This window comes from Physeter macrocephalus, chromosome 4 (genome assembly GCF_002837175.3).
Source record: "Physeter macrocephalus isolate SW-GA chromosome 4, ASM283717v5, whole genome shotgun sequence".
Taxonomy (NCBI): domain Eukaryota; kingdom Metazoa; phylum Chordata; class Mammalia; order Artiodactyla; family Physeteridae; genus Physeter; species Physeter macrocephalus.
Window position 1 is genome coordinate 59,489,646 of NC_041217.1, and position 25,380 is coordinate 59,515,025.

At 43.1% G+C, this 25,380-nt stretch overlaps 1 protein-coding gene across 4 annotated transcripts in view; it reads right to left on the bottom strand.

The window, feature by feature from the left end:
- The window catches only part of ILDR2 (immunoglobulin like domain containing receptor 2), a 72,482-nt gene extending 47,910 nt beyond the window's left edge, over nt 1–24,572 (bottom strand). For all 4 annotated transcript variants that reach the window (XR_008616978.1, XR_008616977.1, XR_003679458.1 and 1 more), the window contains exons 1-3: nt 24,412–24,572; nt 8,006–8,338; nt 7,023–7,142 (exon numbers count right to left, since the gene is read on the bottom strand). Coding sequence is in view for 1 of the 4 variants with exons in the window: in XM_028488667.1 (XP_028344468.1) it covers nt 7,023–7,142; nt 8,006–8,338; nt 24,412–24,457 (499 nt within the window). In the remaining 3 variants the exon portion in view is untranslated. The remainder of the gene's footprint in view (nt 1–7,022; nt 7,143–8,005; nt 8,339–24,411) is intronic.
- Between the last annotated feature and the right edge of the window lie 808 nt (nt 24,573–25,380).

A 25,380-nucleotide genomic window follows, 5' to 3' on the forward strand; every position in this document is an offset into this window, starting at 1 on the left:
TTCACAGGGAATAATCAATCCCAACTTAGCGCCTACTCACAAGGACCTGCTGGGAGCAAGCCTATTTCTGGCCTCCTGAAATAGCATGGTATTTGGCCTAAAAAGAAGCAGAAATCGATGAATCCCACAAAATATTAACAGTGTGTGTTTTTGCCTGCCTGGCATTCTTTTCTTCATTTGGAAACAAATGTCCAACTTCTCTTTAGGAAGCTAGTCCTTTACCGTTTTGCCTTCAATTCATATGGTTCATTTGGGGCTGGTGGTACCCTACATGCCACCCCCAACAACAGGATGTTTGCTGACACTGTGGAGAAAGGCAGTTTATCCTACTGAGAGCAAAGGTGTTAAAGACCTGCTAGGGGCCAGGTTTGGAGACAGCCTGCCCAAGAATGCAGCTAACACAGAGGAGATAAGAGATTCTTTAAAACATAATCTGAACACTGGGACTCGGCCATGCTTGAAGCTAGGAATACCCTTAGACTTATTGGTTACCTGAGCCAAAAAGGTCCCCTAAGCCAGTTTGAGAATCTATCCCTTGCAATTAAAAGAGTTCTGAAGAACACAATAGTTAGCTCTGATGGTGAGAGTTTGAAGAGAGATTTTCTTCTTTTTCCGTTTTGTTTGAAATTTTTATAATAAACGTATCATTTTTTCTAAAACAGAAACAATATTAAAACAAAACAGGACAGCAGTATTTGGGGCATCACCCTATACAGAGAATTAATTCTGCAATCTGTGGATCTTTTAGATAAAGGCAAAATTATAGAAAAAATGCTAAAGCCATCTTGTTTATCCTAATATTTTGGACAAGAGAACCCGTTCCATGTTGAAAGTTCATCAGAGAGGGAGTCTCTATAATCTCCTTCAACCAACCATAATTTCCAAAAATTGTTATTTACCATTAGGAAAGTCTTTCTTAGCTTTAATTCTGAACAGTCTTGGCTCATGTCCTGTTATTCTTTTCTCGGTCCAGAGGCACAAGTGTTCATCCAGCCATATTTCCACTGGGGCCCTTCCCCTCCTTTATCTACTTGGCCCTTAAAAAACAAGCTACCACATGACACATCAGAAAGGAGGGGTCAGGCCCTTGTATTGTGCATAGAAAGAAGTAAGAACAAGGCGAGCTGCTTTTAGATTTTAAAACAACAGCTTCCCTACTTGAGCCTTCCTGAATGGTGAAGTCCTTTTCCTGCCAGCTGGAGCTGACCAAGGGAACTTTATTCCTATCCAAACAGTGGCATGGTTCCAGGTTATAAACAGACTGTTCCCGCCACTGATCCTAGACCAATGTCTAATCTCAGGGTGGCAGATTTCTGGACACTTCCACCTTCTGTGACTGTCTTCTGGTATGGCCCTACGATCCCAAACATCTGTCTAGGAATGTCACTGTCATCTCAAAGCACCCTAAACACCACGTGCATTTCCAGCTTCAGAATGACTCTACCTTCTGAATCATCAAAAAGAGACTAAAGAGTGTTCAGTATAGTGTTTGCATTTAGTGTTGAATCAGCAGTTATCCTCCCATTTCTCTGAATCACATCTTTGGATATTTCTGAAACCTCTGAAAGAAGCATCTGAAGCGATTTGTAGATGGTTCAGATGTATGGGGTAAAGAAGGTGGGTCATGCTCAGTGGGGAGGTACGCAATCTGGACAAAAACAGCTATGTCTTGGAAGTGAGGGCCCAGGTTAGTGGTTATAGGCATTGGTTATAGGTTTCACTGAGAAATGAAATGAGGTACTAAAGCAAATCTGGGACAAGTAAAAATCATTACCTACGGCCTAAAGCAGCAACAACATTTTTAAAAACATGACTTATGCAGGGGAGCATTCTATAGCTTCTTAATATAAACAGGTCGTGTGGTATTGTGGAAAGAGATGAGGCTGGGAATCAAAACACTTGGGTTTGATCAAAGACACTTTTTTTGAAGGGGATAATAATTACAAAACCTGAACATTAATTTCTTCATTTGGAAAACAAGGGAAATAATGCCTGCTCTCCTACATTACAAGGTTATAATAGAAAAATTTTGTGAAGTCAAATTATTATCAGTGTACATTAATGTTAGTAGAAGATGTAGTAATGGCATCACTTTGGTGGATATTTATTGCTTTTTGGGGCATCTCACATCCATTCTCCCTTTTTTTTGTAACAGTGCCCCAATTTACTTTGGGGAATTATTCTTCTCCATATCTTGATGGACTAGCCACCAAGAGCCTCTAATCTCCTAATGCTAAGCAGTGGACACCTGCCCAACTGGACCAGCTGGACTCTCTCTCCTGAGACTGATTCTTGAGTGAGAAAATGCAAGATCAGAAAAAAAAAAGATGAATTGATTTTTTTAATGTCCATGGAGCCCTAAATACATTGTCTATTAATTCTTGCTACATAGACCCTGGAGCATCTCTGGCGGGGCAGGAATGGTGCTGTGTTCATCAAAACATTTTTACTTTCTTTCTGGACACAAACAAAATAACAGGAGAAGTAACCCATGTCACTGACAGACCTGACGCCTAAAAAGTCCCCCATGAATGACCTTCCTTACTTTTTCTTTTTGTGCAGCTGGGAGCAAAGTTCTCCAATATAGCAAACTAAAACAATGGAGAAGCCTAGACCCCTACACCATACTTGGAAGGGAGCTCCCCAGGTAAAAGCCTCCTAACCCACATCTGACTATGACAAGATGACATAACGAACTTCTATGGTGGCAGGTCACTGAGATTTGGGGGTTGTTTTTACAGAAGCTAGTAAGTGTTACCCTAATATATTATCCTTTTTGGAGACTGATTTTCCAGCCTTTCTTTCAATTTTGATATCCTTCCAATGAATTCCTTTCCTGCTTAGGTTAGCCAAAGTCTACTTTTGTTGCTTTCAACCATAGTCCCAGATGGTTCTGTCACTAGTAAAAATTAAAATACCCAGATAAAGAATCATGACCGAAGAGATTAAACCATGTTATATATCACTTGAGACTGTGGACATTTATTGTATAAATACTTCATAAGTCAACAAATATATACTCAGCACTAACATTTAAGAGGCACAAAGTAAATATTAGTTGCAGATTCTGCCCATTTATCATTTAAAAAAACATTCATTCAAGCTTCTTTATTCTGGACACTCTGCTAAGCATTGCAGATAGAAAGATGAATGAGTACTGGTTCTTGCCTCTGAAGAGCTCATGTTCCAGTACTATTGAGAAACGTCCAATGTCATAGGGGAAATCAAGACAAATGCACATGCAGTACCCATGTGGCTACTCACATGAAGTCAAACTAGAATATAAGACCGATAAGGTTCTGTCCTTGACCCTTTTCATTTTATATAATCTTCTTGAGTGACTCATCCTGTCTTTCATGGTTGTGACTATCATTCATGACTCTCAAATCTATTATCTCTAATCCTAGTTTCTCCACTGAGTTCCAGACCTATATTTCTAATTGTCAGCAAGACATCTCCACCTTGGTGTCCCACAGGCCTCTCATATTCCACATGTTTTCTACATCTGTGACTCTATTTCTGTTTTGTAAATAAGTTCATTTGTACCATTTTTGTTTTTTTAACCAAACTTATTCTCCTGCCTCTCCAACCTGCTTTCCAAACTGTGGCCTCTCTCTCAGTTGACGGAACAGTTGGCTACCCAGCTAGCTAGAAACCATGGTGTCCTTTTGACTCATCCCTCTCTCTCATTTTTTTTAATGCATTAGTCACCAAGATCCATCACTTCCATCTTAGAAATGTTTCTGTGTTGTTTGTTCTCAATTCATTACTCTGCTTCAGAATCTCATACCCTTTCACCCAGACCTCCCCATAACCCATCCCTCTGTTCCAGCACTCCTCTCTAATGCATTGTCCACCCTGCTGCTAATTATTGTTTTGACCCTGAGGTCTAATTTCATTCCTCTGTTATGGTTTCTTTACTGGTTCCCCAAAGTCTTCAGATGACGTGCAGACTTCTTAGTCTGACATATAAGACACTTCATAATCTTGCTCCATCAACTTTTTCATCTTTACCTTTGTGAGCATAATGAGAAAACAAAATTCTTCTTAACTTTGCCTCTGATTTATCCCTTTAACTATCTTTCCTTACTAATTGGTCATTTGAAATTCCAACCAGTTTTCTACTCCCCATGTCATGATCATCCTTGAAGAAGAGCTCAAGTTTCAGCTCCTTCAAGCCTCCATCAGTAGTTTCTTCTCATTCTTGTGGAATTAGTCCTTTTAACCCTGACCTACTGCAAAACACCACAGTTTATTCCTGCTGGCTTCCTTGTGAGTGAGCACCACCCTGTATGTCCTTGTAACCAACCTGTAACTCTTTTATCTCTGTCATGAGGACTAAATTACCAGGAGGTCATTTTCTCATTTATCAAGGTAGTAACATCACTCACATTCATCTACTTTTTAAACCAAGAATTTTAAAATTGAGATGAAACTCAAAAATAACTGAGTTGAACACCTCTTCCTATACATAAATGCCTGATATAATAACTCATAAAAAATCTTCCACCTTCTTAAGGATATAGAAATTACTCCTCCTAAGGACACTGATTGTATCTGTAGATGTCTCCCTGATTGTTAACAGTTCTTTCTTTATCCTGAGATGGACTCCCTCCCTTTGTAACTTCCACTCCTGGTTCTAGTTTTACCCAGCCACACAGAGTAGGTTTCCAATCTCTCTTCTATACAATTTCACTTCAGATATCTGGAGACACTTCCCATGCTCCCTTTCCCAAGTCCTCTTTCACTAGACCAAATCCTCCCAATTCCTCCTACCATTCCTCATATTAAGTTCAGTGGCTTATGGAGGTTGTAATTAGCAAACTGTGGACTCAGTTATCTTCCCACTGAGGTCTTAATCTCGAGGATGACTTCAGAAATCAGGTTGCTCTCCCAGTCTAACATAAAAAGAATACCTAACAAATGGGCCTGCAGGATACAACTACCAAATAATTAGCATTTTTTAAACTGTGACAGTACTTTGAACAATTCCATAAAGGGGTGTCAAGACCAAGAAGACTAAGAATGTTGCATTTGGAAGTAAATACAGTACTTCCTGCACCCAGAAAATTCTCATAGATTTCAAACTAACCCCTTTAATTAACTAACGCAACTAGCATGGCAAATTTACCATGCTTTGAGCATTTCTAATTATTTAGAATAATAAATTTCTAATTAACGTGTAATATAGCAGAATTACGTGTTTCTCCTCCCCAAGACCCTAGTATGTATCTGTTTATCTCACAGATATGCTGCTTCTACTGTGATGAGCTGATTTGCAGCATCCCCACTTTCCCTTTATGGTTCTTTTTAGGGTAACACTGATTTCTGTTCTTATCTTTTCTTCCATCATTGTTGACCATTTTCATCTGAGTCTTCCTTTCACCCACCTTGTGGTCCTGAGGACAGCATCTTTGCCCAAGTTGCTTTGTATGTTTCAATCCAGAGCAATGCCCTTCATACACTTCAGCACATCCTCAGATGACAAGGCTTTCACTCTATTTATTTCCCCACATTTGCAGATCTGGGACCAAATTATTTAAAGTGGCTTTTACCTGGCCTCCTTTTCCTGCACAGGCAATTACTTTGCTGCAAATGGTTGCACTGGCCAAATAACTGTGTTCACAATTAACTAATTGCAGGCTCAATGAGCCACTTGTTCCTTCAAACTTAGCCATTAGAGTTGTGTTATTAGGCAGAAATTTATCTTTTTATTCCCTACAGAGTCACAGCAGATCCCGAATCTGATTGCCCTGTAGTCTTTTACAATGTCAATATAAACCTTTTACATTTTTATTTCCTTTTGAATATATGTCATATTTCCCATTCTTTTACAAATCACAGCAGTTAAGCTTCATATACTGGACTCATGTATTTGCATAAACATGTATTTGAAATTAATTTAACTGTCTAAAAAGGGCTAATTATTATTAATTAAAGGGTTAATCATTAATAAATAATTATTACCTCAATCCATTTTGTAAACTATAAAATTAAGGCAAGCAGTACAGTTGATTTGCCAAAGTCATGATAGAGTAAAACTAAAAATCTTAAGCAAATTCCATTTTCTCCTGGGGCACTGAGTTTCCCACAGAGGGTAAAATTAACCTCCGACCTCATTTGCTTCTAAAAGAAAGCACCTTAAATATTCCCCCCAAATTGTTAAGACCTGGTTTCTTGGAAGCTACAAAAAAATGTAAAATGGCTTCAAGGATTTACCTTTTATCCTACAATTAATGTTGTTTCTCTTCTTAATTTCTGTATGTTTTATTCTAATTTTCTTGTCCAGCCAACATTTATAGAGCACGAAATATGTGCTCAATTTTCAGTTTCATACAAGGAGGTCATCTCCCACTGATATTCCTCCAATCCACAAAAGAGAAAAGTAGCCCAAAGTAATGAGTTTTCATTTATGAAGAAATTAATATTAATAAGGATTAGATTATATTTGCTTTGCGAATAACTTGGACACTTTTAGGTTTCAAGAAATTTGCCTTCCAATTAAACACGATTATGTCTCCTCCATAGCTCTTTTCACTGAGCACCTTTTATTATTAAAAGTTTACAGCCGTCTTTCCTTAGGATTGTCTTAAGTGGAGATAATTGAATGGGAAAAGATTCCTTTGTCTCAGGAGATCCTAGCACACCAGTGAATTCTTATCTCTCAGCTGTCTCTACCCTGCTTCAAAGGCCTCTGGCATTTCCTCAGTCATTAGCATAAGTAAAGAATAAGAGCAGAGAGAAATCAGGGTTAAAGGTGCAAGTGGAAAGGAGGGGGAAAAAACTAAGAAAGCAGAAGAAACATTCAGGAAAATGGTAAAAAGTGGGCCATAGACACCAAGAAACAAAATATAATAAATACAACTACTGCTCATAAAGAACATATTTTAAAACTGGTTTGTCTGTGCACCAAAGGTAAAGCCTGTGTGTGCAACCTGCTGACACACGCAGGGAAGAGAAGCAGGAAGAGGGAACAGTGCAAGCAGCCTAAGATGAAAATGTTACTGAGGGTTGTCACTTACCCAACACTAGCAGTTCCACCGAGTCCTCGTTCTTGCCCTCCAGGTCATCAGGGGTGGTGATGATACAGTAATAGAGTCCGCTGTCTCCCCACATGAGTTTTCCAATTTGAAGATCTGCATCTGTTATCACAAAGAGAAGGACCGGGTCCTAAACTCTGTCCTCGGAAGGAAAACACTAAACAATGGACGGGGGGCAGCCCTTCTGGGTGTCTGTAGTGTTCTATTTCTTTACCCGGATGGTGTTTGATGAGATGTTTGCTTTATTTAAAACAAACAACGAAACAATAATAAAAGCTAGCATCCCTAAGGGGAGAGAATTAGAGCACCCCCAGAAACTGGTCTAGTTCCAGTCTGGCTTCTGGAATAGAAGACTGCTTTCAACCAGGCCTGCAGAGGCCCTTGAAAGCCAAGTAAATTCCAGAATTAACCTGGACTCCTGGAAATGAGCTGGGTTCACAGGAGTTCTTCAAAATTTGGAACTTTTCCTTGCCCAAAGCTTTAGGGAGCAGGAAAAAGGGTGGAACTGATGTAAAACTACCTGAGGCTTGGGCCATGGCATCTACCTGGCTCTGCAACTTGTACACATAACATCCCTTCTCCCAGCAGAGGAAATTCTTAGGGAAGTCTGCTTTCTGAGTTAAGGAAAGGGCAGCAAAGGCTGGTGTCAAGGTGTGAGGTATTTGACTGAGAAAGCTTTCACTAGAACCCATTTCAATTCAGTTCTGATAATAAATTCCTCAGACTGGAGGTCAGGCTCATGAAAGACTATTTCCAAAGCTCATCTCTGTCTTCTCTTGATATTACAACCCTCCATCCTTCGTCTCCACGCCATCCCATTAAAGCAATTTGCTAGGTTTCTTAATACTCCCATCCCCCATAAAATTAAAGTCTTGAGGGATTGAAAGGTTGCAAGGCTGACATCCTCTTGTATCTGGGAAGAATGGAACCAATCTCCCCTAGATTCAAAACAGAGACATTATTACCATGAACAATTGTGATCTCTCTGCCCCTGTAGAAATCTCCCAGGGTCACGGTTGAGCCCTGTTTGGAAGCTACCACTCGAACAGTCCTCCTACTGTCTAAACAATCCAAGTAGGGGTCCCATTCCAGGTTTCTTTTGCTGAGAGATTGGGCCCGGGGAGAGGACATGCCCAAGGATTCCCCCATGCGATCCTGGCAGTAGGACTTGAATTTCCACTGCACGACTGCAGGCTGATGGGAAGACGTGGAGAAGTGGCAGCGAAGCACAGTGGGCTGGAAGAGCATGGCCACCTTCTTCTTGTCGGGCACTGTGACCTGAAGGCCTCCAGCTATGGCTGCAAAATAGAATGAACATGTCCAAATGGTATCAGTATCCTGGACCTCACCTCACATATCATAGGTATGCCTTTCCACCTTACCTCCCTAACCTGTCTCTCCCCTTGTTTTCTCCATCACAATGAATAGCATCAATATCTACCTGGTTGCCTTGTCCAGAAACCTGCCTTCACTCCCAGTGTCCAACTAACTGGTCACAAAGTCATGTCAACTTGACCTCTTAACATCTTTAATATTTCCTTCCCCCTCTTTAACCCCACTACCATTGCTTGTGTGTATGCTCTCCTCATTTCTTGCTTATAATTTTGCAATAATCTCTCGTCTGGTCTCCCTGCTGGCAGTTGCCCACATGCAGTCCATTCTCCTTGCTATAAGTTCAGGTTATCTTTCTAAATCTGACTGTTATGGCTCTCCTTCTTAAAACCCTACACTCATCCTCCATGGCCTTCAGGATAAAACCCAAAGTTCTTGGCAAGGCATTTAAGGTGCCCCATCAACTATTTCTCCTCAGCCTCACGTCTTGCAGCACCTCCATTTGAGCACCAACCTCCGATGATACCAAACTAACGGTTCCCCCAAGTGGGATGTGGTATATCACACCTCTAGATCTTGGCATGTGATATTTCTTATTTATGGAATGCTGTTTCCTCACTTCTCTTCCTAAGAAACTCTTTTCCATCTTTCAAAACCAATTCAAAGGCTTCTTGTCAAGTCTTCTGTGACCAGTCAATCCATTTGTCACTTCCTCCTTTGTTCAATCAGTATCCCCAGCATTCTCCTCTAGACATTTACTATAATAATTTTGTAATAATTTTGTACTTATTTTCATGCCTCCATCAGACTTGTCGGGTCAGGTAAGGAATGTGTCTTATCTTGCTGTCCTGGGTGAAACCCATAGATACTCAACAGCTATTTGATAAATGAGGACAGTGAAGCCAGGACATATGACTTCAGGAGGAAGTGACTTCCCTTCCAGCTGGTGACCAAGCAAACGAGACAGAGATTAAGGGGAAAAGAAGGCTTTGAGAGGAATGGAGAATTTTGGATCAAAAGCAGTAGACTAAGTTCAAAAGCTTTGAAGGGTAATCCAAAAAAGGGTGGGGGGAGACTAGAAAGCAGATGAGAAGTGTTTAAAAAGATCAGTTTGAGGCTTGGTGTCCAAGAAAGAGAGGGAAATTTTTCAGTGAATGAAAGCCCAGGAGAGTGTTTGAGAGGCAAAGGGCTTCTATGAACTCAATGGTAAGATCTAGAAATTCCAGGCAAAGAGAACATAACTTCTTCAGGTGAATGGGAGAGTTAAGAGTTTCTAGCTTGATCTGAGGTTAGAAGCAGAAGTAGAATCATGATGAGAGGTAGAAAAAAAGGAATATGAATAGAAAGACATGATAAAGAGGTTCAGAGTTGAATCCAGGAGCCTGCCAAGCCAGCTTCAGGTAGCTTGAGGCAAAGAGTTTCACCCTAGAATTGCAGGTGGACTTGAGACATACAAAAAAGGGCTAGTTTCCAGGGGACGCCTACTGTTGTTCTTCATTATTGCCCATGGTCCCAATGACATCCCACAAAGCAAACTCACACTCACAGCTCAAACATGCACTTATTCATGAACCTGTCTTTATAGAAGCTCTCTTAACAAGGGCAAGATACCATATTTGCACCTACTTCTGAGTTCCAGTCCAGTGCCACTCTTCCATGAAAGCACTGTGCAAACTAGGTTCTAATTCCTGTTAGGAAGAAAAGGTTTCTGCATTCTATGGAATTCGGAAGAGAATGCAACAGAATATTTGAGATTTAGTGCTTCGAACCTAAGTGCTCGATAGCTACTATGGAATAAATGAAGGAATGGGTGAGCAAATGAATGACTATTAACATGGGAATTTCTAGGACTTTGCAAAGAAAACTGGTTAAATGACTCATAAACAGCATAGTATAGTAAGAGAGCATTGGCATCAAAAGATAGGGCTTTGAATCTCATCTGGCCATGTACTAATGGTGAGACCTTAATGAAGCCTCTTAAGCAATACTCACCTGTAAAATGAGCCTCATATTCCTTACTCAACAGAGTTGTTAACAAACCTTATCTCTCTCTCTGGGTGCCTGCAGAGAGTGAACTCTATAACAGAGAACCTTGACCATGACCAGGAGAGGGGAGATCTCAAATGCAAATACTACCTCACCTTTCCTGCCTTTTGCCTCGCCTCCCATTCTGAGGCTCCTGAATCTCGATGAACATCCACCACTAATAGGTTTGATTACAGCCAAATTATGTAGATCAGCCCCACTGAGGGGCAAATAATTCCTAGAAAAGAACCCCAGCTCAGAAAAGAACCCTAGCTCCCAGGCTCCAACTGCTTCCCTTCAACACCCCCAAATGTTGATGTGGCTGATTCCACTCTTTCCAACTCACACACCTGGATGAGGGAAAGGCTTTTTTTTTTTTTTTAACAGTCTCTCCTTAAATTCTATTGAATTTTTTTTTTTTTTTTTTTTTTTTTTCCTGTACGCGGGCATCTCACTGTTGTGGCCTCTCCCGTTGCGGAGCACAGGCTCCGGACGCGCAGGCTCAGTGGCCATGGCTCACGGGCCCAGCCGCTCCGCGGCATGTGGGTTCTTCCCGGACCGGGGCACGAACCCATGTCCCCTGCATCGGCAGGCGGACCCCCAACCACTGCGCCTCCAGGGAAGCCCCCCTATTGCCTTAATTTTTAACCTTGTAATTCTTCTTCAAAACCTTATTCACACTCCAGTTTTCCAGGTAACAAAATGGGACAGAGAGTTGAAGTGTCTTCAGTTAGCAGTGGTTGAGACTGGATAACCAATCACAGGCGTTGTTCCCAGCACAATGCTTGGTAGTTGACCAACCACCTTTCTTCTCTGCTACCTATTCAGGCTCTTCTTGGGAAATCACATTTCCTTAGCGTTCCAAGATAAACGAAACCAGCAAAGGAGGCAGGTGCAGCAGAAAAGTGTTGGGGGGGACGGTTGTTTTTGGTTTTTTTGAGAGAGTTAAGTATGGGGTTTTCTTCATTAGATGATTACTAAGAATAACCTCCTCCTCAGCTCTGTTCTCTGTTAATGGATTAGCTACTTGACCAAGCCATTCAACTCCCTTAATTATTATTTTTTAAAATTGTGCACTCCCTTAATTATTAATAGAGGTTAGTCAATTCACAGCTTCTATGACACACACATAAGTTCATGTTCCAAAGAATAAAGAATACGTTTTAAGAAACATCTGCCTTTTTACAGCATGATAATTAAAGGCATGGATTTTAGAGTGAGTCCTAATTTAGAATCCAAGCCCTACCACTTCCTAGCTGCATGACATAAGGCAAATTACTCAAGTCTTAGGAGTTTCAGTTTCCTTACTGGTAAAACCAGAATAATAGTAACTATCTTATGGAGCTGTTTGAGGGTTAAATAAGATTTTAGCCTAAGCACTTAGGATAACCCTGGTATACAGTAAGCACTCAATAAATATAGCTGTTGCTGCTCGTGGAAGCTGGAAACAGAGGGTACCCTGAGTGTGTGTACACATACACAGAGATGTATACATATGCAGGTATAATGGAAACCTTGGGAATCTAAGCTAAGGATAGATCTGGATAGCTGGAGAGGACAGATCTAGGAATTTCGAGGAAATGTCAGTTTATTGGATCTTTGAGGACCATAAAAGTGAAGAGTTAGAGAGAAAGCTGAAGATGCCAATCCCTTCGTTAGCTCTAGAAGCATCAAAATGTAGGATGAATGCCACCCAGGTCCCAAGCCTGCCCAGGCCAAACGTATTAGGAACCCGTTTCCCACTAGAGGGTAAGGTCTAGAATTGCTCTTCTGGACCTAACCCTGGGTTCTGGGTGAGGGCAGGGGTTCCTACACCCACTGAGCCACGTGTCTTTCCCTCAGCCCGTGTTTATGTGAGACTGTGTTTCCACCTGATTTGCGATCCACTGGTACCAAAGCCTTGCCCTGAGCTCCAGTCTGCTTGCCTGGGCCCTCATATAAGCCCTTCTCCTGAGGATTAGGTTTTGTTTTCTATATCCTCACACATGACTGATCCATATCTGAAACTGTAATATTGCTATCCACCCAACTTCAAAAAATACCTCTCATGGGACACCCACTCCTACCCCAGATCAGGCCCTTCAGAGATAGTAGCTAATTTAGATGAGGACCAAGATTGACAGTTCCCCAGGGACACTGAGATTTGGCCTGGGAACACCCTCCCTCTGACTCCAATTCCCAATAGATCTGCCCTGGGGCTAGGTTAGTATCCTGAACTTGGGTCCCACCTCTTATAGATTTTTTTTGTTTTTCTATGTTACCACCTGTCAGATGCCAAAAACCTAGTACTTCTTATGCTGGAGTCTATACAGGCTAATAAGAATACCTTTGAATGCCAGGTAAATAAATTAAAAATTTTCAGCCTCTTTGTAATGTTCACCTGTGCATTTGATCTAAAAAATCTTATTCTCCCGTGGTTCCAACTACCAGTTATGTCTCAGACCCTCAACTTCATGAAACCTCATCTGCACGTTTAACAGATACTTCAAATTAAACATATCTAAACTTTGTTCATCATCTTCTCTTTTCCCACCTCAACTCTTGCTTATAAACCAGTCTTTCTTGTCTCCCTAGCTCTTTTGCCAGTATACTCACTGTCCTATCATCCCAGATAGAACTCATAGCTTTGATCATTTCCTCTTTGGCTCTAACCATAGTCAGTGGCCACTAATTCTAAATCCCTCTCAAATTTGACCCTTCTCTATTCCCATGGTCACTCCTAGTGGGAATAAATCAAGTTTCTATTCCTTCTACCAGGAAGTGATTATGAAACACTTACTGTATGTTAGAAATTGTATTAAGTGCCATTCATGGAGTATCTTAATAAATTCTCTCCAAAAATCCTGTAAAGTAGGTATTATCATTACACCCAATTTACAGATGAGGAAACTGATCCTCAGAAACTGTATATATCTTGCCAAACACCTCAGGGTTAGCAAGTGACAGATTTGAACCCAGGCTGACTGGGCCCAAAGCTCTACTTTACACAAGTCCTCATTACATTTTTGGTTTTATAACAGCCTCTTCAGTGGTCTCCCTACTTCCAGCCCAATGTACTCTCCACATTTTTTCTATCTAGAATATTCTTTTTTTAAAAGACAGATCCAATCATCTCAGGCTATAAGGCCTCCAATGATTTCCCATTCCTTTTAGGATAAAACCCAAATGCCTTGACATGGCATGTAAGGTCTTCTCCATGATTTGGGCCCATGCAAGTTCCAGGCATACTAAGATGTTTTCCATTCTTTGACTATAAATATGTTATTCTCCCATCCTGGGGAAACATCAGGGCATGTAACTGAGGAGTTCTGGGAGGTAGACTGAGAGAAGGACTGAGTGTGTGTCATACACACACGTGAACAAGCACATGCTGGCACGATGGGAAGGCTGGGACTCTGAGTCCAGGTAGGGGTGACACCATAAGGGACTTGTGTTTTTAAGCTCTTATAAGAACATTTACAGAAGTATGGAAAGAATCCATGTTTCATCCTACAAAATAAAGCAAGTATCCCAAAAAACTGGAAAGAGTGAAGTAAGTAAAGTATGTCCTATATCATACTATATAGAACACATCTGTAACACATTTTCAGTCAGGATTCCTGACTGAAAGAAGCACCAGAGGACAGATTGAAGATTGAAGATTACAGGTGGTTTTCTACATTTGCAGAGGAGGGAGTCATCATTCTTAGACCACCAGACCATTCCTTCTGTTTTTATTGTGCCCCTGATCCTCAGGAAAACTGCCCTTGGCTACCTAATACAAATTCATTCAAAAACATGTTTTAAAATACAATGTTACATTCTGGGAACATAGATTTAAAAGACCAGTCTCTGAGCTTGAGAAATTCAATATAAACTTGGTTTCTAACTCTAAGGTTCCTGAGGGGCAAGGACCAGGATTGGTTGATTCTGTATCCTCAGTATACAGCAAGCTCTATTTTATGGAATGAATATGTGGAATGAACAAATGAACAAGTGAATCTGAAGGGCCTTTCTTAGCAGGTGGTCCTCAGTGCAGAGAATGGATTCTGGTCAATAACTAGGAAAACTTCCTAAAAGTAGAGTGATGAGTGACAGCTCAGAGCATCAGCTCCCATCTCAGCTAGTCCCCAGGGGTACCAAGTCACCAGGCCAGGGAGGATCAGCTCCAAGTGCAGACAATGCCTCACTGCATGTGGCAAAATAAGCTCCTGCCCCAATTCTCATGTAAAGAAAAGGATTCTACACATGACGAATTGTGTTCTTGCAAGGATAACAAAAGCAGTATCTACAGAAATGCTGTTCTTATTTTAGTACTTTCATTTTTTTCAAAGCAAGTTCCTTTTCCCCACTAGTTGTAAGCTATTCCTGCCAGCATCTTTGAGAGGCAGATCTATAAGCACAGCCCCATTTTAGAGAAACAAAGATTGCTGCTAAAGATCATGGAAAATTATCATCACCATAGACAGGCATCTTTAGAAATTTTGTATCAGGCTCACCCATCCCTTAACTCTTGAACTCCCAGAAGTGGGATTTGACGTCAGAATTGCCCATTCACCAGCATATCTTGGCTTTCAGACTCCTAAGCTTTTTCTTCATTCAGTATGACAATACACATCTTCCTTTTCCTGCCTTTAAGCTAGATCTTTAAGAAATTCATCATTTTGTCCTCACATTTTTAACATACTGTCCCAATTTCCTAGGACATTGTTTTAGGAACAATTAATGGGCAGGTTTTCTAAGTGTAAGAGATGAATAAGGAGTGTCTGAGCATCTCCACTAGGTTTGGTCCATGGCGTGTCCATCCCTTAGTAGCAATGTCAGCATGGGAAGCAAAGCATTTTGGGAAATGATGACCCACAGGCTCAATTTTTAAAGACAAAACACAGCTTGAACCTTTTTTCCCCCAGAAGTAGAAACCATTCATCTTCTTGATATAGTTCGGTTAAAAAATAAAATAAAAAAGGCTTTACCAAGAAGAGTAGACATTTCCTTGCTGTTTGCCTATTTTCTAAGCCTAGTTCTCCAGCTTGCCTATTAGTCCTGTAAGTTAATCAATTTCCTTTCAATAAATTTCTTTCCTGCTTAAACTGGACAGAATCAGTTTCTCTTGTTTGCTACCATAGTACCTAATGGCTTGATCCATTTTAGGGTTAGGGTGACCAGATGTACTATTTTGAGATAATAAAAAATATGACAACATTCTTGCATGTTTTCTCCCCAAGACTCCTAAAAGGCATCAGTATCTCCCCCCTTCCCATGGGGCTAAAGTAAACACTGGTGCTGCCCTCGCCCAGGTGGGCATTGCTCATGGCCTAGTTATTATTTGCTGCCAATAACTCTAGTGCTTGTGCACACAGAGCTTGCCATTCATTAAGCATATATTCTGTGTGTCCCATGGAGCCATGCTTTCCCATTCTCTGCCACCACTGTGCAGATGAAAGCAAGAAGCATATCTCCTTTCTGTCTGATTGCCTTGTCTTCCAGAGATCTGAAATGAGCTCGTGGGTAATGTCTAGCTGGCCCACATGCTGTTCCAATATGACTAAAGCAGTACTAAAAGAGGTCAGTCTCTACCCTGCAGGGCCAAGATACTTTGGAAGCTGTCCCGATTCATTCAGGTGGGTCAGACTTCTAGGATGGATCAGCCATTTGGACAGAGAAAGCTCCTGTATGAAAGCTCTTCTCCACTTTTATCAACTTGTTACCTGTATTTCCAGTTTAGATGTCTCACCCAAGCTCCAGACCCAAATATATAACTTCATTCTCCATCTGGATGTTATACAAGCACCCCAAACTCATCATTCTATAGATGGAGATGCTAACTGCCCCCTTCTTTTAGTAACAGAACTTCCCAGGTTTTAATCTGGCCAGCCAAGCCAGCTACATACTACATTTCCTAGCCTCCCTTGCAGCTAATTTTGGCCATGGGACTAGATTCAGGACATAGGTATGTGAGGAGAAGTGATGTGTGTAATTTCCATGTCACCTCTCTAAAAATAAACTACTTGCCCTGACCCTCTGCTTTCCTTGCTTCTACTTGCTGAAGAGTAACTATCACTGGAGCAGTCTTGGGAGCCACGTGTTGGGAATGGTAGACTCAGTCCCACTAGATCTCTACTGTTACAGGAGAGAGAAAAAAAAACCAATTTTGTATGAGTTACTATATTTTAGGGTCTTTTTGTTATAGCATCTTAGACTATACTCTAACTAATCTAATGAAAAAAACTGAACCTGTCTCTCCCTCCCTTACACGTTTCTCCTCCTATATTAGTTCATTTCCACAAATGGCATCCCCAGCAGACCCAAGCCAGGTACCTGGAGGCATCTTTGATACTCCTGTCTTTCAGCCTCCACATCCAACCACCCCAGGACTATGGACTATTTCCTCCATCTCTGGTCACTCTGTCCACTTCTCTCATCTCCACTGCACCACAAGATTTCAGGATCTTATCATATCTTGCCTCTCTTTCTGCAAGGGTCTTCTAGCTGGTTTTTGCTGCAAGTCTGCCTATGTCTAATCTACCCTTCACACTGAGGTGCAAATGATATTTCTAAAATGCACATCTGATCACAGCACTCCTTTACTCTCACCCTTTTAAAGACTCCCTCTAGGCATTCAGAAGTACAAGGGCTCATTTCAGATGGGGCCACTCTCTTCCATTCCTCCTGCACCACTAAATTCTCCAGCCATACTAAAATATTTGTACTTTTTGAAAAACGTCATGTCCTCTTTTGATTGTTGGCTTTTGCACATGCTGTTTCCTCTGTAAATTTCCCTTCCCTCTGTCCCACTCTTTCTCTAGTAACTCCTACTTATCTTTCCGGACTTCCTCAGCTATCACTTCCTGTAGAAGCTTCTTCTTGCTCTTATTACAGTCATATTACCCTAGAGAATCACATCACCTTGCCCGAGAAGTTCCTATTTAGTCATCTGTCTCTGCCATTAATAACAAGCTCTCTCCTTCAGGCTTTTAAAGAGTCTGCTACGTAGTAGGTACTCAACACATTTGTTGAATGATTTAACTCAGTTGATAGATTGTATTATTTGTTCCCAGTTAGTTTTCCCTCCTCACTCTTAGATTGTTCCCTGTAGGTAGAGTACACTTACTACTCCGATGACTAGAGGCTTGGCCATGTGACATGCTTTGGCCAATGGAATGTGAGCACATGTGCCATAAGACTTGTCCAAGCAGAAGCTTAAAAGGCATTTGTGTGGTTTGGCTCTGTGCCCTCCCCCTACCCACCTTGAGTCCTCCATCATGAGAACAGCATGCCTAGATAGTGGCTGCTCCTTCATTCGGGGCCTTGGAATAAGAAGACATTTGGAACTGAGCCAAGTCCACCAACTGGCTACAGTTGACCTGCAACTGACTGCAGCTCTCATATAACATGAGCAACTAAATGTTTGGTGTTGTGAGCTGTTGAGATTATGGGGCTGCTTGTTGCTGCATCAAAATGCTGACTAATATTCCTATTTTGGGTTCATAATAAGTATTGAGAGCTTACTATTTGCCAAATATTGTGCTAGGAGTTGTACATAATTTCATTTTAATTATCACAACAACCCTATAAGGTAAGTTAGCTTCCCCACTTTAAAGCTAAAGAAAATAAGGTAAACTATTAAGTTAGTATTCAAATCCAGGTCAGTTTGAGCCTCATCCCTCTCTCCCAACAGCCCCCTGATGAGCCAAGGGCAAAGGAGGAGTGACGATGCAGGATCCCAGTTGAATGTGAAGGTTCTACTCCTATTTTAGAGAACCACTTCCTGCAGGGCTCTAGCTGCTGTAGGAGAACACGGAAGCAGCATGTTCTTCTGAGTTCTTCCTTGTTTCTTGGCCCATAAAGAACTCTAGTTATCCAAAATGCCTTCTTTCATTCTCAGGAAGCCAAAAGCTGTCTTGAAGACCAAGATTTTAAGCCTACATATGCCACAGTCACATCCTGTGTAGCTCCTGGGTGCACAGTACCAGCCCCTAGTCCCAGAGGGGCTCTGACATGCCAGCAGTCTCTGCTGTCACAGGGTCACACCCACTGCTCTCCTGTGCCTCACTAGAGTATTCCTCATTCACTCTTTTCCTATAGATCTTAGGATTCAATTAGAAATACTAAATGCTATTCTTTAGCACTTCTCCCTGTAATATTTCCCTGAGTTCTATGAACTCTGAGCCTCACTACCCAATGCCCCATAATAGACACCATGTATGTTCCCTTAAATCAGGAGTTCCAGTTTTACTCACCTTAACCAGAAAATAATGTTTCTCTTGGATTCAGGCATTTGAAACAACCAAGTTATATGTAAGTCAGTGACACTATTTCTTATTATAATCAATAGGATACCATAGACTTAGACAAGTCATTTACTCCCTTTTATGTATAGGTAGGTAATATCAGCCTTACTTACTTAGAAGGATCAAAAGGGATAATGTCCATGAAAGCCATTTAACACATAGAAAAGCATTACAGTATCTAAATAAGCAAGAGCAACAATCAGATCATACCTTTCTTTATATTCCTGATTGGCAGTAAGTTGATATAAGAGCTAAAATAGTTGGAAGGGGTGAAGAGGTGAGTATGTCCTGGAACAAAAAGTTGAGACTAGAAGGGACGTTCTAGGGCCATGTTGGCTAGAGTAGGATTCATCTCATCTGGCCCAAAGCACTTGCTTTGCTTCAACAGTCCCCAGTATGACTACATTTAATTGTTCAGAGTGGACCCTATCCTGTCCACCAAGCACTCAGTGCTACTCCACTTGTTCCTCTGAAAATGCTAACAAGAGCTCTCCCTTCCCAGCTGCCATTTTTCATTCTAATCATTAGTGGTCAGGGAAAGGCTGAAGACAAATGGGGCTCCCTCCATGGCTCCTCACTAAGGATCTATTGCTTTGTAAGTTTGATTTCCAACTCATCAAAATTACATGGGAAAAGTTCAGAACCATAGAATCTTAGAGCTGAAAGTGACCTAAGACATGACCTCATTCAAAAGATTATAATATATGCAACCCCATGTTCGCTGCAGCTTTATTTACAATAGACAAGATATGGAAACAACCTAAGTGTCCGTTGCTTCATGAATGGATAAAGAAGATGCCATGTATGTGTGTGTGTGTATATATATATATATATATATATATATATATAGGTTTTTTGTGTGTGTGTGCAGTACGTGGGCCTCTCACTGTTGTGGCCTTTCCCATTGCGAAGCACAGGTTCCGGACGTGCAGGCTCAGCGGCCGTGGCTCACGGGCCTAGCCGCTCCGCGGCATGTGGGATCTTCCCGGACCGGGGCACGAACCCATGTCCCCTGCATCGTCAGGCGGACTCTCAACCACTGCGCCACCAGGGAAGCCCTGCCATGTATGTTTTTTATATGTGTGTGTGTATATATATATATATATATAATCTGTATTTATATACATGTACACACAATGGAATATTATTCAGCCATAAAAAAGAATAAAATCTTGCCATTTGTGACAACATGGATGGACCTTGAGGTCATTATGTTAAGTGAAATAAGTCAGAAAGACAAATACTGTATGATCTCACTTATACATGTAAACTTTAAAAACAAAAACAAAAAACCGAGCTCATAGATACAGAGAACAGATTGGTGGTTGCCAGATGTGGTGGGTGGGTGAAGAGGGTCAAAGTGTACAAGCTTCCAGTTATAAAATAAATAAGTCCTGAGGATATAATACACAGCATGATGACTATAGTTAATAATACTGTGTTGAATATTTGAAAGTGGCTAACAGCATAAATGTTGAAAGTTATCACAAGAAAAAAAATTGTAACTATATATGGTGATGGATGTTAACTAGACTTATTGTTGTGATTTCATAATATATACAAACATGAACTCATGTTGTACACCTGAAACTAATATGTTACATGTCAATTATATCTCAATGAAAAAATAAAATAAAATTACATGCCAAAAAGAAAAAGACTGATCATAAGACCCAGATCCCATGGATATACAGTTAATTTGTGAAGAAGATGGGACTGGAACCCAATCCTCAAATCCCAGGTCAAGGTTCTTTCCACTAACCAAGTCGTGGTACTAATACTACTAACACTGTACTAAGCACTAGGTACTTGAACTAAGACCACAGCATGGTACTAGCATAGTGTTGCACTAGGACTACTAGAACTAATACCCATATCTGTATAAACTAGACATTCAGCAGAATCATGAGTCTAAAATCTAAAGAATAATGGGGATACTGAAACAACCCCCCTCTCCTAGTCCAGAGAGAAGCACCCAGGCTGAGCATGGTGGGACATGGAGAGGGCTGTGACAAGATGCTGAAAGAAGATGCTCCGGTATGAAAAAGCTCTCTTCCATGGAGGAAAGTAGAACAGAGGAGGGAGAAAAATTGAAAAGTATACAGGATCGGAAAGGAGATAATGGAAATTAAGGTGTCAGGAATCTCTAAAAGCAACTCTTCCTTCTCCAGAGCTAATTACACTTTAACCCTCCATACCCAAGCCCATCCTCTCACGGTCACCAGGCATCTACTTGAACGCAAACCAAACCAGCCACTGTGTCTGGATACCTGCCTGCCTGCTGCAGGCTAGGTTAGAAGCCACCATGAGGCACCCACACAGTTAGTGCAGATCTCTATCATGGCCTTTGTACAGGGTACTCCATAACTGTGTGATCACAGTTCCATCACTGGAGTCTCCACCATCAAACTGTAAGCTCCTTGAAGGCAAGGCTGTCTTATTAACCCCAGCACAATGCCTGGATGTGACAGTAACTCAGCAGCTGACTGTGCATGAATAAATGTATTAACTCGGCCATCACCTCTTTGGGAGTTTGTTTCCGAGCTGCTCCACTCTCACCCCAGGTTTCAGGCATGTATGCCTCATCTGTGCTTTCGTAGCACCTGTGCGGCTCTCATGGCTCTTATCATAGGACCTCTTACCTCCATATCAAAATTACCTGAAAACTCATTTGAGTCACTGACTAGACTGACAACTCTTTGAGGGCAAGGACTATGTCTTTTCTCTCTTTATTCTCAGCACCTATCATAATACTTAGAAACCACAGGAATTTAATACAGACTTGGAGAAAGGATGAATAAATGAATGAATACAACCAAAAGGGTACCAAAAGAAATGCTAATAGAACAAGCACTCTTCGTCACAGAGAGACCCAAAAGAGTCTCCAGGAAAATGAATTGCCTGCTCCCAGAGTGTCGCCACAGCTCTGGCGTTTCTTGCAGCCTCTGCTGCCAGGAAGGGCTGAAACGCCATCCATATTCAAGAACAAAGACAGAGTGAACCCTCCTCAACTCGTATTGCTAGATGGCACCTGTTGCTGAAATAGCAGCTGGTAAGCATTTTGTTTTGCGCAAAACGACAAGGACAACAACAACAAAACAATTTATTACAGGAAGCAGCATCACAATGACAATGAGAAATCATGAGGCTAAATATACAGCAGAAAAAAATACAGAATTTTTGTAATGAAAGACGAGGAAGGAGCTGCTAGAGTCTGAGGAAAAAAGCCTGAAGTGTTGATTAGAAATTGCTCGGCCTGCATGAAAAGAGAGAAACTAGGGGGGTTGGGGGGGGGGAGGGGAGGAGAGGAAGAGAAAAAGAGAAGAGAGAGAAAGGGAGGGAGAGGGAGAATGAATGTGGTTTTTTTCCTGGCTCTCTGACTCATTTTTAATCTGTCCTTTCCTTTCTCCCTCCCCTTCCACCACCCCCTTAAGAGAGAATTCATTGATTGGGCTGGACTAAATGTCTTACCTTTCGTCTCCTGGTTGCTCTGTGAACGATGAGTATGAATCCATCTCATCCCTGACTGCTCCTCTCTCTTCCCTCCCTCCCTCTCCCCAGCCGCCATTGTTAGCTGCTTCACTTTGCCGAGGCTGGGGCTTGTCCCCGGTGGGATGCGGGGGAAGGGGAAACTGGGACCAGGGGATGCCAGTGGGTGATCAGTGTGATCCCTGGAGCAAGGCTTACTTGCAGGGCCTGGAAGTCCCAGCCCTCTGACATCTGGCATGGCCCTGATAACTAACCTGTTGCCTGCTTCCAGGCAGGAGCAACCTCTCCAGGTGCGGATGCGAGAAGGCACAGACCAGATGAAGCAGCACCTCCCCTCAAGACAAAAACAACACCCCTCCACACACACACACCCCACAAAGCTCAGAGAGGGAGCTCAGGAGAGTGCAAACAGGACTGGCCCGGGGTTTGGGAGGACTGGGTCTCGTGCCTGCTCCAACACAAACTTGCTGTGTGCACATTGCCTCTCTGGGCCTCCATTTGTATAAACTGAGAGGACTGAATTAGATGGTCCCAGGGACCATTTCATGAAAAGCTGTCAGCCATCTAGCAAGGGTTATATGTTCCCCTTCTGCCCCATGCCCTTCAAATCCCTAGAGAGCTTTTTTTGGGTATACCCCAGGGTGTCTGGAAGAGCACCTCTGACTTGGGGACCCCTCCCCAGATGCCTAGCTGACTTCAGGGAGGCGGTGATAAAGGTTCAAGGCCAAAGTTCCCCTAAAATATGATGAGAAGTAGAGGCAAATTAAGGACATTCAGAATCAGTGAGGGTGGAAGTAGAAGGCACTGGGAGGCCAGGGGAGTGGGGAGGCATGGATTAGGCAATCCCTGAAATTAGAGATGATTCATACTTGAATAATGTGGGAAAGAAGAACTCAGAGCAGCCAAGAGAAGAGGCTAACTCTGCTGAGGGACCCCTCCCCAAAGCTAAACCCCGCAGGGGGCAAGAGCCAGTGTTAGGGACCCTTCATTAGGAACAGAAAAAAAAAAACTAAGGCAATCTATAATCTTATTCTGAAGCTAAGGGACATAGTGGTTTTGTTTTTCTTCTTAAATGTATTTTACCCTCTTTCAATCACTTCCCTTAGATATTTTTATCTTGTTCCTCTTTTCCTACTGACTTGATTTTTCCCAGTCTTCAATGCTCCCAGAGGGGACACAACTTTGTTCTTGGTGCTATTTTCCATTTTCTCTCCTACCTTTCACTACCCCATCTTGTCTTCACCACTTTTCTGCTCCCTTGTTCCTCTCCTCCATCGCTTGGTTCCACCTTGCTTTGAATTGTTGCCTCAGACCCAGTCCAGACTACCCAAGCCTTGCTAACCCCTCCACCTCCACCCAAGGCAAGGCTGCTCTGTGAATCTCTCAGGGCTGCCCATTCAGCCTGGCCACCTATCTCTCAACCTCACAGATCATCCTGTGGGAACATCCTGTTGGGAACTAGAGCCTTTCCAGACCCCAGGAGGGTGGGGAGAAAGTTCACCAAAAGGGAGGGGGAAACACGGAGGTCTCAGCTAGAGGAAGTGACTCTAATGCTAAGGCAAGGCCCTACCTTTTGAATATCTCTGCAAATTATCTTTATTAGAGGGTGTTCCCACCTGTTTATGGGGGGAGGAAGGCTCTTCTCTTCTATGGGACCACTCCCCAAATGGTACCAAATGCGAGTGGGGCCCTCAACTCCACAACCAATCAAGCCTCCATCCCCATGTCCTGCCTCATCCCCGCTCCCCTGCACACCTGGGAGCCACTGAAGAATGCCCCTGGGGCTCCCGGCTTCTCTAGGGAAGGAATTAAGAAGACACTCCTTTACTTCCAACCCCCAGAAAACCAGTTCTCTTAATTAATCAGTTTCCTCCGAGCTTTCATTTATTTTCCCAACCAGGCTTTTCCCAGGACTCACAGCATTACAAACTCAAGATAAGACCGAGGAAGAACAGTTGTATGGAAGGAGAAATGCACACTGGAAAGAACAATCTCATATCTCGAATGAGTCAAAACACCTGCATCTCGATCCAGCTCACTTGATACCGGGGTTTCTCCTCGCCTCCCCCATCATTCTAACACACACACACACACACACACACACACACCCCTCCCCCCACTTACCACCAGCCTGCTAAGCAGCTTTAAGCACAATGGGGGGTAACTGGGGGTACGGTGCGGTGGGCTAGGGTTAGAACAGTACCAGTACCGGAATACATATAAAGTTATCCGTCTCGGTAGAAAACGCCTCTTACCTGTTAGCCAGAAGAGAGCAACCCACGCCAGCACGACCCTGTCCATTTTCCCCAACTTCCCATCCAGATTAAGGAGTGAGGGAAGTGGGAAGCGACAGAGACGGTAGGATCGAGGTAACCGAGCGGCGGAGGCGACGGCGGGCGCGAGCGGGCCCCCGGTGTCCCTGGGCGCCGCTGCCCGCCGCCCGGGCCGCGCAGGCGGGGCCCCGGGCTGACCGCGCCGCCGGCGGCACGCGCGCTGCCGCGGGCTCCCGGAGTCCGCGCGGCGCTCGGCGGCGCCTTCCCCGCGGGCTGGCGCACCCGCACGCCCAGGCAGCTCGGCCCACCGAGCGCCTTCCGGCCGCAGAGCGCGCCGCGCGGGGGAGCTCGGCCGCCGGCTCCCGGCCCAGCCGCCAGCCGCCCCGGGGCTACCAAAGTTTCTCGGTCACGTGCACGCCCCTGCGGCCCGGAGGTCAGCGCTGAGTGACAAAGTACAAGGGGGAGAGGGGGCGCGGGGGAGGCGGCAGGGCGGGCTGCGCGGAGCCGGGAGCGATCAGCGCGGCTGCTCCCAGCGAAGCCAGCGTTCGGGACCCGAGCCAGAAGCGGGGTTGGGGACTCGAGGAGGGGGAGTCTGGGTACGCACGTGGCCAGGGCCATTCTGAACTGGGACAGAGGGACCTGCGGGGACTTGGCATAACTTGTTGGCAAGGGTGTGCGCTTTCGCTGACCCCCCTGCCCCTCCGTTCGGTTCCCTTTTTGACAGTGCAAGGAACCGAGGGGCTCAGCAGAATTGGAAAAGGTAGGCGGGAATCCTGCGTCGAAACTTTCTCCTGTTAAAACATTATGAGGTTAAAGCATTATGAGATAAGGGCATGCAGCTCTTTAACAGCAAATATGTAAAACTAGAATGAAATGAACAATTATACGGCTCACATTTGTCCAACATTTAATCGGTTCTTGGCCTTTGGGCTAAACTCAGGCGCATTTGTA